Source organism: Panthera tigris, chromosome X, assembly GCF_018350195.1.
Source record: "Panthera tigris isolate Pti1 chromosome X, P.tigris_Pti1_mat1.1, whole genome shotgun sequence".
Lineage (NCBI taxonomy): Eukaryota > Metazoa > Chordata > Mammalia > Carnivora > Felidae > Panthera > Panthera tigris.
In genome coordinates, this window is record NC_056677.1 from 93,655,039 (window position 1) to 93,670,592 (window position 15,554).

The following is a 15,554-nucleotide window of genomic DNA, read 5'->3' on the forward strand; positions in this document are numbered from 1 at the left end:
TTAATGCCTACTCTCTGCTGCTTTAACACTTGACTCTTAAACTACGACTTTGCTAGAATCCAAAATCGTGGGGTTTTCCTTGTTGTTTTTATCTCCCAATGCAGAGCCATGTGGATGCTCTTTCATAAGCTAAATTTAATATGTGTAAAATTGATACAACATGCAAATTTGATTTCCCTTTCTCATCTTTGTAGTCTTTCGCAAATGAATTGAATATATAGTATTCTACAGACCACAGGATGCGCATATATCTCTCACCCCTTGGATGGCAAATTGGCATGGAAAACTAGGTATCCCTTAAAGAGAGCACAACGCTGGTTTTCCCGGTGAACCATCAAGTTACTGTTCAATGAATGCGGGAAGTGTAGCATCGCTAAATTCATGCCCATGCAAAACCCTTAAAATGCCATCAAGAAGGAGTCAAAATAGGAGCTGTGTACTGAAGAACTCTTAGTTCCCATGACAGTCATTCTTTTATTTAGAGCTGTTACGGGAACCACACCAATTAGCTCTGAAATTAACACATTTCCAAGTCTAGCCTGAGGCCATGTGGGAAGGCCCACAGTGGGTTTTTATTTTCCATATTTCACTTCCAAGATGGTTATTGATAATGGCTCTTAAGTATTTTTTAGTGATACTGATAAACTTTGAGTGTTTGAAACTAATTTCTGAATATACACTGGGGACCTTATTTTGGCTCAGTTGTTCTCAAGTATTCACACTATTTTTGATAATATATGCTATTTGACACATAACATATGTTGACATATGAAGACAGATTTCATAGGCATCAATTACATGTAATGCTCAGGGTATGAGTCTTGCTTAATTAAAATTCCACATTAGGGACGCGTGGGTGGCTCAGGTGGTTAAGCGTCTGATTTCGGCCCAGGTCATGATCTCATGGTTTGCGAGTTCCAGCCCCGCATCGGTCGGTCTGCTGTCAGTACAGAGCCTGCTTCGCATCCTCAGACCCCCATTCTCTGTGCCCCTCCACAGCTCACACGCGTGCACGCTCTTTCTCTCTCAAAAATCAGCATAAAAAAGAAAAAATTGAAAAAATTAAAAAAATAATTGAAGTTATTCTGCAATATCTTGTATAAAATTGTACTGTTTGAGAACTATACGAAAACTACTATTTGTTCCCCTTTTTGACCCAGCAAATGCAGTTACCGTTATCGATGTCGGAAGATCTTACAAAGCTTTAGCGAGAACATGAAAAATCTGTGACTAGTGTTGCAGAAAGAAATAAGAGATTAGTCCAAATATGTATTTACTGATCTTGAACTTATGTCTGTGATTTAGCCTGTGATTTTTCCCTTCATGCTTGATATAGTTAATTCATTACAGGTTGATCAACCATCTTTTTCTCTGCACAAAATTATGTATATGTATATATATGCACACATACCCATATAAATGCGTATACATATTCTTAGAATACTTTCTTTCACACTGTCACATGACCAAACACAATTTCTATGAGAGCCACATAGATTCTCATTTAAAATGAATCACTCTATCAGTTATCCCACCAGTGACTTTTTTCTTAATTTTAGAAAACACAAGTCTTCCCGAACTTGAACACTGAGTTCACAGGTATCCTTTTTTTTCCCGTTCAACACAGCCATGAGAATCTCATTATGAAAGATGGGCGGGGTCTGAGAGATTTGCAGATTAGAGTGTTCAGTTAGTGTTGTTTTGTTATGGGTTTGTTTTTTGTTTCTCTCTTTTTTTTTTTTTTTTTTTTGGTTTGTTTCTCTTGTTATCTTATCCAAGGCTTTAAGAGGTTTTGTATTCCCTCCTCTTTTTGTAGGATTACTCACAAAACATTTCTCGTTGCAAAATATTGTCACAGTGACTTAGCCCTTTGGGGAGACATGTAATGTTTCTTACTTACTTTACATAAAGTTACTTACTTTACATAATTTATATAATTTATTCCTGTCCATCGTATTATATTTCTAAACTTTTACCACCAATCCGGGAGCACTTTGTGTCAGGTTTAGTCAGTTTTAGTGAACAACAAAAAATGCAAATTTTAACAATACAGAAAGATACTACTTTGTCCTTAAGGTATTTTAGTTAATAAACTGGACATCTATATACATAATATACTTTTGTGATTATTACTTGTGAGATTTGGAACTTAGAAAAATAAATACTTGTTTTTTAATTTTTCCATTGATATTTCATGGGAAAATATACATGTAAAAAAGATGACAAGAGCAATTAATTTTTAAAGAAATGTGGCATTTTGAGTGGCAATAAATAGGACTCTACCATGGCTGAGAATATGGATAATATAATGTTGAATGAGATGGTTATCATCTCGAGTTATGGCAAACACAGTTTCAATTGATTTGTTACCAATTGAATGATATCGGAATGAAGCGTATTTTACTTTGAAGCTTTTAAATTATATTAATTTTTAGGTTCTTGAAAAGCAAGCATTAGGAACAATTTTTATATTTTAATATTGGGAAAAGAGAAGGATTTTGATGTCTCTTGAGGGCAAAGATGCAAAATAAGACCTTTTTGTCTTTCTGTATCCTTTTTTTTTTTTTTTTTTTTCTGTCACTTATTTCCAGACCTCCCAGGAAAAGGGATTTATGCATTGCCTGGTGGCATTTTATGGAACAAAAATGGTCTGACTAATGATCTGGCGAACGTCACTCGATCTCTCCCATAGAATATTTTGTTTCTGAATACTGGAGGCCATATTTTATGCATTGCTATAATGAAAGAGATGGTTATGAGGAAGATTTTGTGTAGGTGGCATTGATAGAACTCACAAGTGAGAGGTGAGGGATAAGAAGGAAGAATAAATTAAATTTGTAGCTTGAGTGACTAGAATAATAGCGCTACTAAATGAGATGGGAAATACAAGGAGGTACAATTTGTTCCAGTAAAATTTTACTTCCAGACTTCTAAAAGGAACTACAAAACACTAAAAAAGACTATCAACAAATTTTTCTCACATTCCTTGGAAATACTCCTAAATCAGACAGAACAGAGGATTTTTCAACGTTATCCCACATTCTCAAGCTATTCAAGTCCCTCTTTCTGCCCCTTCTCCCACCACAACTACATTTTTTTGTCACTGACACCCACTGCAGCCCATTTATTTTGGTATAAACCCAGTGCTGCTCTCTGGAGAATATTGTTGGTTGATGCAAAAGTACAAATAAAGCTACGTAAATGCAGATTCCTTCAAGTTGAAGCAAATAAGTTAGGAATGTTGCACAATATATGTTCACTCCATAAAAGTATTTAGAATCAGGGGTGCCCGGGGGGCTCAGTCGGTTAAACTTCGACTCTTGATTTCGGCTTAGGTCACGATCTCTCGGTGTGTTCGATTGAACCCCTCGTGGGGCTCCACACTGAGCGTGGAAGGTGCTTGGGATTCTCTCTCTCTCCCTGTCTCTCTGCTCCCCCCCCCTCAAATAAATAAACTTTAAAAAAAACACTTATTTTAGTTTTCCATGTTCCTAGAAAATGAAACCTTTGATACATGTTATACTTGCTACTTAATTATGACATCACAAACTTTCCCCAATGCTTTGCAAATTAAGAAGCGTATATTCTTAATTTCTTCCTCCAAACACCGATCGGAAGCTGTGTGTACTCTAAGAAGAGATTTAGTAGAAGTCCCATATAAATAGAGTGCATGCAAGAAATTTTTAAGAAAACCAAAAAAAAAAGGAAAGAAACATTATGACGGTTGTATATGTAAATAAACGCAAGCTTTATTCTCTGCCATTTTTTATCACTTATATGTTTCTTATCACTTAATAAGTACATTTAAGTTTACTTAACTGGTTGTAATGCAAGTGATTTGGACATTTCACTAATTTTCTTTTTCTTTTTCTTTTTTTCTCTCTCCCCAGAAAGGATGGAATTATGAATTCAATCTGTTACATTCCCACTTCTCAACTTTAAACTTTACACCGAAGCAATCATGGTGAACCTGAGGAAAGCGGTGCATTCGTTCCTGTAAGGATGTTATTACTTACTATTTTCTAAAGGATAACTTTTAACGGTAGCTTGCTCAAAAAGGTTAAGAGGGCTTTTATACGACCATTCAGCTAGATTTGCCTCAAATTGCATAAATGACTTGCACCCCGTAGATTAATATTCTGGGTGTTTCCTGTTCAAAAGTAAATGGAAAAAGCCCCAATAACTTGGGCTTCAATTAAACACAACTGCTTACGTATTCAAATAAAGAGTAGGGCAATAAGATCTTAAATTCAAAAACAATTCCAGTGTTCCGGGTTGCTTTCTCCATGGTTCAAATGTAGAAACGGGAAAGGTCCTTTCCTTTTCCTTCCTGCGTGGACTAAACAACCAAGAGGGTAAAGTGTCTCCACAAGTTTCTGCTTTTATGAAGAATGGTTGAGAGGCACCTGCTTGGCTCAGTCAATTAAGTGTCTGACTCTTGATTTCGGCTCAGGTCATGATCTCACGGTTCAAGAGTTCGAGCCCTGCATCAGGCTCTTTGCGAACAGCACAAACAGCGCAAAGCCTGCTCGGGATTTTCTCTCTCTGCCTCTCCCCTGCTCACGCTCTTTTGCAAAATAAATAAATAAACATTAAAAAAAAGGAAGAGTTGAGGTTGCAAAAGAATGGGTCAGAAGTCAGGGAGTAGAGGCTGGGGGTGTAGCTAGCCAGAGGAAAACAATGCCATCCTCCAAAGTCTTGACACAATGACCCAGAAGTTAAGGTCAGTAGAATGTCACATAAAGGAAATAAGAATTTGGATCCAGTACTGGGCAATGCTAAATGTAATCTAATCCAAATATATCTTCTTTTTAACTTAAGAAAATGTTAGGCTGCTTTCTTCTAAACCCACTCTTTGAGAAATGGGACATGGAAAAAAAGATCCGGGGGTCTGTCAATTTTGATCAGTACAGTTGGGAAGCCTGGAGTCACCTTGCTCCTACAGTCTCCTCTATGATTTCTGTAAAAGAGCTCATCCAAGAAAAAGCTGATGGATTAGTGTCGGTTAAAACCACGTCAACGCTGGAACCTCTGCAAGACATGCCCCGAGAGCCGTATCTTGGATGTCATTGTACATGGTGGTGACGTTAGTCTCAGAGATGTGTGATTCTGAAAGAACAAGAACAGACAGGAAAAGGAAAGGGTGAAGGACAGTGATAAAGAAAGATAAAGAAGAGTCAAGTATGGGAAATGAAAGGACAGATGTTTCTATTCCGTGCCCCTGGGCCAACTCAGCGGGTAGCCACTGGTCCATATGCCAAAATGTAGGACTGTCATTAAGGGCACCAAATTATTCTGTATGAAATTAATGACTCCATACAGAATTTCGTCCATTCTATTAAGAGAAACAAGGTACCATCCATCTTTTCCCATGGTGTCCATTGGCATAGGCCATGCAAAAACACAGTAGATGTAAAATGTATACATTTTTACATCAAATGATCATCCTGTTCCTCTCCTAAGAATATAGAATCATAGGCTCATTAAACACTTAGCAGCACGGAATAAATTGGCTGCGTTGTTCAGAGAGAAACTGTGGTTTTTGTGTGCATGTTTTATGAGACTTCTGTGGTCTTAATAACAATTAAGCTTTAGGAGCAAGACTTACATTCTTTTTTTTTCTTTTTTTTTTTTTTTGTAAAAGGACTGTATATATGTCACTGAGTATGCAAATATTAGAAATTAGGTTTAATTGTAATATAGCCAATTCTTGATTACAAAACTATAGAAAATAGGTTTGAACTTTAATAAAAATTATAATGCTTTGCCCATAGTGGTACTCAATAAGAATTTATTAAATTTAATTGAGCTGACCCCAGGAAACTAAGGAAGATACCTTTCAGGATCTTCCCAATAAGACTATTTTATAATTGTCAATAGATATATTTAGATCCTATAAGCTTCCTTAGCAATTCAGTATTTGTCTCTGGACACTTTCATGAAAATTAAAAATATATCTGACCAGCAGAGGAAGGCAAGATCACCACTTCAAGTGTTTCTCTACACACAATAAGACACTCAAATTATAAAATTGGTAATTGTCCAATAGTATTTCATGTATTTTTTATATATGATTGTATCCTACATTCCTCTATTATTCTTAGAGAAATATGGAAAGACTTTGATGTTTTCACAACTTAGAAAACTGAAGTTGGACGCATATTCCCTAGGCAACTTTGATGTTTTCACAACTGACCATTGAAGATGCAGCATTTTACTGTGAGCATAAACTTTTGTGGGACTACCGGAGATGATCGTTAGCGATTGCAAACTAGAATTTAAAAAAAAAAAATTTTAACGTTTTCATTTTGGGGAGGCAGAGAGACAGAGCGCAAGCGGGGGAGGGGCAGAGTGAGAGGGAGACACAGAATCTGAAGCAGGCTCCGGGCTTGGAGCTCCAAGCTGTCAGCACAGAGCCCGACGTGGGGTTCGAACCCACGGCGAAGTGCAGGATCATGACCTGGGCTGAAGTCGGATGCCTAACCGACTGAGCTACCCAGGCGCCCCTAGACTAGAAATTTTTTTAAGTTTATTTATTTATTTATTTTGAGAGAGAGAGAGGAGAGAGAGGAGAGAGAGAGAGAATGAGAATGCTGGAGGGGCAGAGAGAGAGAGAGAGTGAAAGAGAAAGAATCCTAAGCAGGCTCCACACTGTCAGCCCAGAGCCCAATGTGGGGCTGGAACTCACGAACCTTGAGATCACGACCTGAGCCAAAACCAAGAGTTGGATGCTTAACCGACAGAGTCCCCAGGCACCCCTAAACTAGAATTTTTTTTTTAAATGCCAGAAGGACACGTTTTTCATCAGGCAGGCCAGAAAAGACCCAGTTTAAAATTACTGCCTGAGCTTAGTTTTGCATAAAGAGGTATCGTACTAAAAAAATAAGATCAGGATTTGAATTCATCACCAATTATGAAATACATGAGTTTGGGCATAGTTACCACAAAATACTTTTGTTTTAACTTTGAAGACAAAAAGAAAGCTCCGATATTTACTGAGGGCCTATTATGACAAAGGTACTATTTTCAGGACTTTACATGGATTATTGAATTTTCACAACAATCGTATGATAGAGAACATCCTTGTTGTACAGATGAAGAAATTGAGGCTCTGAAAGGTTAAGTGACTGGTCAAAGAATCATTGAGGCCGTGAGGTTAGAAAACTGACCACATGCCCAAAGCAGCAATTACAGTGACAGAATAATTAAAGCTGAGAGCAAATAACTTGCTTCTATTTATTTGGTCCTTTATTTCAATACTTTCTACTCACACTAATCACAGATGACTCATGATACAGATTTTTTGAGTCATCTATCATTTTCGGTATTTTTTTTTTATGTTCCAGGAAAAGAATACAGCCAGCATTTGAAAGAATTCACAGATTATTTGAAAAAAAAATCATTATCTATGTCACCCTCTGTATGTTGCTTAGAATGCCGGGTAACTTTGACTAATGAGGAAGTTATGATAAGCAAAATGTCTGAAATAGTAGTTTTCTATCCTCTGTAGAATGAGAGAGTCAAAATATTTTCATGACTGCTGCGTTATCTTAAAAGACATAGACATGCATTAGCAAGATACTAAGAGAAATGATTTTTAAATCCTCTAGAAAATTACTACAACATTTTACTTGAATTTTAAAATGCTAATAATTGTTCAGGCCAAGTGTTCCAGTTTAAGTTTAGAAAGTATTGCGTGTGTGCAACTCCGTGCGTATAATAATTAGCGATTGTTATGATAGTCGCAATCAAAACATAGAATGCACATTCGCAGGCAGTCCTTGCCTTTAAGCAAGAAATATTGAATATGCTTGTCTTTCTTGTCTATTTTATTCATGAAAATAAACGTTAGTTTTATTCGATCCTTTAGGGATGTACCCTTTGAGAGGGCACTTGATGTATGGAACCTCCATAAATCTCATATCACTCCTGGGGGAAGTTAAATTGGGGTGAGCGAAACATAACCACGTCCATCTCTATTGCATTAGTTTGCCACCCGGCCTGACATTCCTACTAGCAGAATCTGCAAAACCACGGTCATGAGAAATGCACATTTTAAATGACCGAGGAGATTTTGTATCGCGCACAGGAAAAGCAGCGAACCCGTAGGAACTGGTCATCACCACAAATCAATCATTTTCTAGCCTGGAACAGGGCCCAGAAAACATAGGACAGAAATGAGGAGAGTGTTAGACAGAAGGAAAGTTTATTAATATGTATGGACCCGCATAAAGTCACTCTGCAGCTGTGAGAAGGTAAGAAGAGTTCTAGAAAGAACTCTCTTGGGTTGCCAAAACCCACTCTCCCTCTTCCAACATCTTGCCTGAAGTTTGTCTGAGGACAATTTATTCCTTCTTAGCTTTTCATTTAAAAAGGCAATGTTCAATTTTCTTGTCACAGTCCTGGATACTTAAAGGACAATCTCCTTTCCTTCTGTTGTCATTTGTCTCAGAAAACATCTAGAAGAAATTACTATTTAAAACATATAAAAACAGACCATTACAGGAAATCAAACAATACTTTGGCTTTATATTGCTTGTATAGAGCAGATGTTTAAAACACAGGGTTTGAAATCAGTGACACCTGAATATGGACCCTGCCCCTGCCACCTAGTGGCCCATATTGGCTGGAGAAAGTCACTTAACCTCTCTGAACCTCAGTCTCCTCGGCTACATGATGGATACAAACCAGTACTGACCCCACGAAGTTGTTGTGTGAGACCCAACGAGATTATATATTTATATGTCCATAAGTTAAGTGCTTGACTCATAATGAGCTCTCAATAAAAATATCCTTGGATAGAAAGAAGAAATACTGAGATTTAATTAAGAGACCGGAAATATTGATGATGGTAATGATTCTTGAAGGCAAAGTAGTTGTTTTGCATAAGCAATTTATTGCGTATAAGCAATACAATATGAACCTGACGATTTTTTTTTTCTTCATTTTCAGTGTGCACCTCATTGGCCTACTGGTTTGGCAATTTGATATTTCTGTGAGCCCTGTTGCAGCTCTAGTAACTGACATTTTCAATACCTCCGATGGTGGACGCTTCAAATTCCCAGACGGGGTACAAAACTGGCCAGCACTTTCCATCGTCATAATAATCATCTTGACGATAGGTGGCAACATTCTCGTTATCATGGCAGTAAGCTTGGAAAAGAAACTGCACAATGCCACCAATTACTTCTTAATGTCCCTAGCCATTGCTGATATGCTAGTGGGACTACTTGTCATGCCGTTGTCTCTGCTGGCAATCCTTTATGGTAAGTACACTTTTATTAGTTTTGAAAAACCTCAGATTAGATCGTAAATCTGCGCCAGGTATCACGGTAAACACCCATACGGTTAATGATTCTACTCGTATCATTTGGAAAATGAAGACAAAAGCAAACTGCGTGACAGAAGAATTGGATGTGTGCACCATATTCATGAAATAAATCTGTAGCAGAGCTTTCACAAAGCAAAACAGACATTTTGTGATATATTAAAATCATCCAGAGATGCTCTATTGCCCCGTCTCCAGTTGTTAACAATGACAGTTGCCTTGCAATGTACAGAATGGGACAGTGGCAGAAACCTGTTCTCCCCCCTGTGTTCTGGGCAGTACGCAGACCTGGTATCATCTCTTATACAAAGAAGGAAAAAGAGACTCACCGTCTTTCGTAAATATATTGGAAGTGATCTTTTTAAATGTTGGCCAACTAAGTGCTTGGCACATATTAAATACTCAATAACAGCCATTCGTCTTCATGGAGTCTATAATTTATGTTTTTACAAGGCGGTAGGGGCTAACAAATTAATGACTAATTACGTAAGTGCCAGGTCACATCATCACAATACAATCCAGGCATTTAAAGTTTTCATGATATTGATTTTAGAGAGGTTTTTAATGTTTCCTTTTCATGTTGTGCCATCTCTTTACCCTATGCATTTCATATTTTGCATTTTTATTCAAGTGTAATTAACATACCGTGTTATATCAGTTATATTAGTTTCAGGTGTATTAGTGATTAGTGTTATAGTGTTGCATACAGTGTAACTAGTGTTATATTAGTTACGTGAGTTTCAGGTGTACAATATAATGATTGAACAATTCTATGTTCCTCAAAGCTCATCAAGATAATAGCACTCTTCCTGCCCTTCATCCATTTCACTCATCCCCCCCACACTTCCCCTCTGGCAAATACCAGCTTGTTCTCTGTATTGAAGAGTCTGTTTTTTTTTTTTTTTAATTTGTCTTTTTTTATTTGTTTTGTTTCTTAAATTCCACATATGAGTGAAATCATATGGTATTTGACTTTCTGACTGACGTCAATTAGCATTATACTTTCTAGGTCCATCCGTACTGTTGCAAATTACAAGATTTCATTCTCCTTTATGGCTGAGTAATACTCCATAGTATCCATAGGCCACATTTTCTTTCTTCATTCATCTGTCGATGGGCACTTGGGTTGCTTCCATATCTTGGCTATTGTAAATAATGCTGCAGTAAGCACAGGGATGCATATATGTTTTTGAATTAGTGTTTTCATTTTCTCTGGTTACATACCCAGTAGTGGAATGACTGGATCATATGATTATTCTATTTTTTTAATTTTAAACATAAAGAAAAAATCCTCAGGGATTCCAGGTAAAAATAAGGAATGATTTATAGGAGCAAAAGAATGAGACTGACCTCACAAGTAACAAAAACAACAAAGCAAAGGAATAGTGAAGCAATATTTTTCAAAAAGTCAACCATTTGTAAGACGTTTTTTCAAAGGCAAATCTATAGAGAGAACAGATCACTAGTTTCCAGGGACTGAAAGTGGGAGGATGACTGAAAAGGAGTATTTATTTGGTATATCTTAGTCTGGTAGTGGTGTGTATTGTACAGATATATATATGCATATATATATATACACACACACACATACATATATGCATATATATAATTGTATATACACATATAATTTATATACATATATACATATATATACACATATATAATTACATATACATATATAATTTAAATTTTTACATATACACATCTATAATCTATAATATATATTTTTATTATACAATATAAATATAATATGTAAATATCATATATATACACTCAAAATTTGAAAAACTATAAATCCTTGTGTGCAATTTTAAAAGGGTGAATTTTACTGTATATAAAGTATACTTTAAACTAAAAAACAGAAAAAATATACTCAAAGTTTGAAATGAAGAGTTTGACATCCAGACATGCTAGCCATCAAGTCTATAAAAAGTTCAAAAATATGTTAAACTCAGAGAGTTCTGAACCCATAAGCCATGCTTAAGAAATTAAACGGTGGGGACACCCAGGTGGCTCAGTCGGTTAAGCGTCCAACTTCAGCTCAGGTCATGATCTCACAGTTTGTGGGTTCGAGCCCCACGTCGGGCTCTGTGCTGACAACTCAGAGCCTGGAGCCTGCTTCGGGTTCTGTGTCTCCCCCCTCTCTCTGCCCCTCCCCTGCTCATGCTCTGTCTCTCTCAAAAACAAATAAAAGTTAAAAAACTAAAAAGACAAAATAAATGGTGAATGACATTCAACTAACCAAGGAATGACTGGGAAAATTTCATCCAAAAGACTGATGATGAGCATTTAATATGAGTCATTTTAGAGTGAAGACAAGAATAAACGTGATATAAGGGCAGAAGAGCACTGTTATAGGTTACACAATACATATTATACGTTATATATTCTAAAAAAAAATCAAAAAAATGCAATTAAATTTAGGAAGAGAATAGAAAGGGAAAGAGGAAGAGGAAAGTAAAATAATTTTATTGATTTTTCTATACACAAAAGGTGGGAGTTAAATGATACCATAAAAAAATTGGCAGGGCGCCTGGTGGCTCCGTGGTTAAGCATCTGACTTGGACTCAGGTCATGCTCTCACAGTTGGTAAGTCCCACATCGAGTGAACTCATGCCCTGCTTTGGGTGAGTTCGAGCCCCGCTTTGGGTAAAAACGTGAGTCCCGGGTGAGCCCCGCTCCTCTTTCTCTCTCTCCTTCCCTCCCTCCCTCTCTCTCTCTGTCTCTCTCCCTTCTTCTCTGTCTGCCTCTTGCTCACTTGTGCCGTCTCTCTTTCTTAAGAAAAATTGGCAAACCAGCGGGTGGAGCTCCAGTGTATTATGCTAAGTGAAATAAGTCAGTCAGAGAAAGACAAATACCATATGATTTCACTCATACGTGGAATTTAAGAAAAAAAAAAAAAAAGATCAACATGGGGGAAGAAAAGGGAGAGGCAAACCATAAAACAGACCCTTAACTATAGAGAACAACTAAGGGATGCTGGAGGGGAGGTGGGGGGGGATGGGTTAAGTGGGTGTGATGGGCATTAAGGGGAGCACTTGTTGGCATGAGCACTGGGTGTTATACGTAAGTGATGAATTGCTAAATTCTATACCTGAAGTCAATACTACACTATATGTTGATTAACTAGAATATAAATAAAAATTTGAAAAAAAAATTGGCAAACCAAAAATTAACAGATTTAATAAGAAAACAGTGGTTTAAGGGCATTGAACATGATACAAAGAAACCATGATATAAATGTGATATTAAAGGGGTGCCTGGGTAGAGGTCGGTTAAGCGACTGACTTCGGGTCAGGTCATGATCTCACAGTTTGTGAGTCCGACCCCCCCATTGGGCTCTGTGCAGACAGCTCGGAGTCTGGAACCTGCTTCGAATTCTGTGTCTCCCTCTCTCTCTGCCCCTCCCCCACTCACGCTCAGTCTCTCTCTTTCTCTCTCTCTCTGGCAAAAATAAATAAGCATTAAATAAATAAACAAATAAATAAATAAATAAATGTGATATTAAAGTTAACCACTAAAACAAACAAGCAAAAACTTCCCAAAACATCAAAAGAAATATAATTAGTGAGAAAGAAAAAAAAAATCAACTGGAGGAAGAAACACAAGAAAATATAACATCACGCTTTCAACATTATGACAGGAAAACAAATATATCAGTAACAGCAACAAACTTGAATGAACCTAAAAGACAATTAAGAATGAAAAATTTTTACTTTGACTTAAAAAGGAAAACCCAGCTATATTCTGTATACATGAGAAACTCTTAAAACCCAGTGATTTAGGGGCGCCTGGGTGGCTCAGTCGGTTAAGCGGCCGACTTCGGCTCAGGTCGTGATCTCGCGGTCCGTGGGTTCAAGCCCGGCATCGGGCTCTGTGCTGACCGCTCAGAGCCTGGAGCCTGTTTCAGATTCTGTGTCTCCCTCTCTCTCTGGCCCTTCCCTGTTCATGCTCTGTCTCTCTCTGTCTCAAAAATAAATAAAACGTTAAAAAAAATTTTTTTTAATAAAATAAAATAAAATAAAATAAATTAAAAAAAAATAAAACCTTGTGATTTATAATGGTTAAAAATAAAGGAATGAGCAAAAGTGTACCAAGCAAATGGAAGCAGTATGAAAACAGAAATCATGATTTGATGCCTAAAAAGTAAATTTCAAATGAAAAAAGCAGTACAAGTAAAAAAAGGATGCTTATTTATAAAAAAACCATAATTAACAATACAGATATAGCAGTTAAGCATATCTACACCACCAATGACACAGAAATACTCTTTATAAGGCAAAATGAAAGAACATGGAAGGAGACCTTTATGAATACATTCTGCTAATGGGAGATTTTAACATACCATATTCAGCATAACAAAGACCGGACCAAAAAATAAAAAGCATATATAGCTCTTATGGAAGTATGTTGAACTTGAAACTTAAAGTTCTATTTTCATAACCTTATCGAAGGAGAGTATACTTTCTTCATAAATACACATGGAACACTCACGAAAATCGATAAAATATTAGGCCACAAAGAAAATATTAGAGCAGTAAAAATATCACAAAAAGTACTTTCTGCTAAGAAGGCAATATTAAAAAATATTGACAAAAGTTTAAAGACCATCTCATGTTGATGTTACAGCAAATTTTTAAACAACTCTTCATCGGGGCGCCTGGGTGGCTCAGTCGGATAAGCATCCGACTTCGGCTCAGGTCATGATCTTGCGGTCCGTGAGTTCGAGCCCCGCGTCAGGCTCTGTGCTGACAGCTGGGAGCCTGGAGCCTGTTTCAGATTCTGTGACTCCCTCTCTCTCTGACCCTCCCCCATTCATGCTGTCTCTCCCTCTCTCAAAAATAAATAAATATTAAAAAAAAAACAAAACAACTCTTCATCAAAAGGAGGCATGCAAACTGAAATTACAGATTTCTCTAGAAATATGATAGCATAAACACTGCATATAAAAATCTATACAATATGATAGCATAAATAATGCATATAAAAATCTATACAATATACTTAAAGCAGTGATCAGTGGAAAATTCATAGCCCTAATCACATTTATCAGTAAAAATAAAAGCATGCAAATGAATTAAATTCCCAGCAAGCAACCTTAAAAACAAACAAACAAAAAAAAAAAACTATAGGGACCCCTGGGTGGCTCAGTAGGTTAAGTGTCCGACTTCGGCTCAGGTCATGATCTCGCGGTCCATGAGTTGAAGCCCCGCGTCGGGCTCTGTTCTGTCACCACAGAGCCCACTTCAAATCCTGTCTCCCTCTCTCTCTGCCCCTCCTCTGCTGGTCCTCTCTCTCATTCTCTCTCTCAAAAGTAAAGAAATAAACTTAAAATATATATATATAAAGTAAGCCAAAAGAAAGCACAAAGAAGAAAAAAAACTAAAGAGAAAAGCAGAAATTGAATGAGAATAGAAAACAATACACCTAATTAATAAATCAAAATCTTGGTTTAGAAAAAATGTTTTAAACAAAATAGAAAATCATCATCTAACTTTAAAAAGGGAAGAAAGCATAAATTTATAAAGTACGATATGATAAGGTGATTAACAAATGAAACAAAATGCCTTTTTAAATCATGAGATAACTTTGTAGGTTTGTATGCAAGTCAATTCAGAACAATAGAAAATAGGTAATTTTCCAAGTGGAAGAATCCAATTACAATGGGCAGAGGACCTGAATAGACATTTTTTTTTTTCAAAGACGACATACAGATACTCAGCAGGTACATGAAAAGATGCTCAACATCACTGATCATCAGAGAAAACGCAAAGCAAAACCAGAATGAGATATCACCTTACAAATGTCAGAATGGCTGGAATCAAAAAGACAACAAATAACAAGTATTGGTGAGGACGTGGAAAAAAAGAACCTTCATGCACTGTTGGTCAGAATGTAAACTGGTACACCCACTGTGTAAAATAGTATGGAAGTTCCTAAAAACATCAAAAATAGAAATACCATAGGAGCCAATAATTCCACTACTGGGCCTTTATCCAAAGGAAAAAAACCCCACTAAATTAAAGATATGTGCACCCCTATGTTTACAGCAGCGTTATTTCCAATAGCCAAGCTATGGAAGCCTATCTATTTGTTCTTCCTAAAGTAATTTATCAATTAATTTTATTCCGATAAAAATGACGAGATTTTTATTTTTTAAAAAAAAAAATGGTATGTTGTCATAAAAACATTTAACATAAGATCTACCCTCTTAACAAATTTTTAA

The 15,554-nt window shown here is 36.7% G+C and overlaps 1 protein-coding gene across 1 annotated transcript in view; it reads left to right on the forward strand.

Annotated features, from left to right (window-relative positions):
* The first annotated feature begins 3,961 nt into the window (after nucleotides 1-3,961).
* Nucleotides 3,962-15,554, forward strand: part of HTR2C (5-hydroxytryptamine receptor 2C) — a 156,229-nt gene continuing 144,636 nt past the window's right edge. The window contains exons 1-2 of the mRNA XM_007078439.3: nucleotides 3,962-3,996; nucleotides 8,953-9,266. Coding sequence (XP_007078501.2) covers nucleotides 3,962-3,996; nucleotides 8,953-9,266 — 349 coding nt within the window. The remainder of the gene's footprint in view (nucleotides 3,997-8,952; nucleotides 9,267-15,554) is intronic.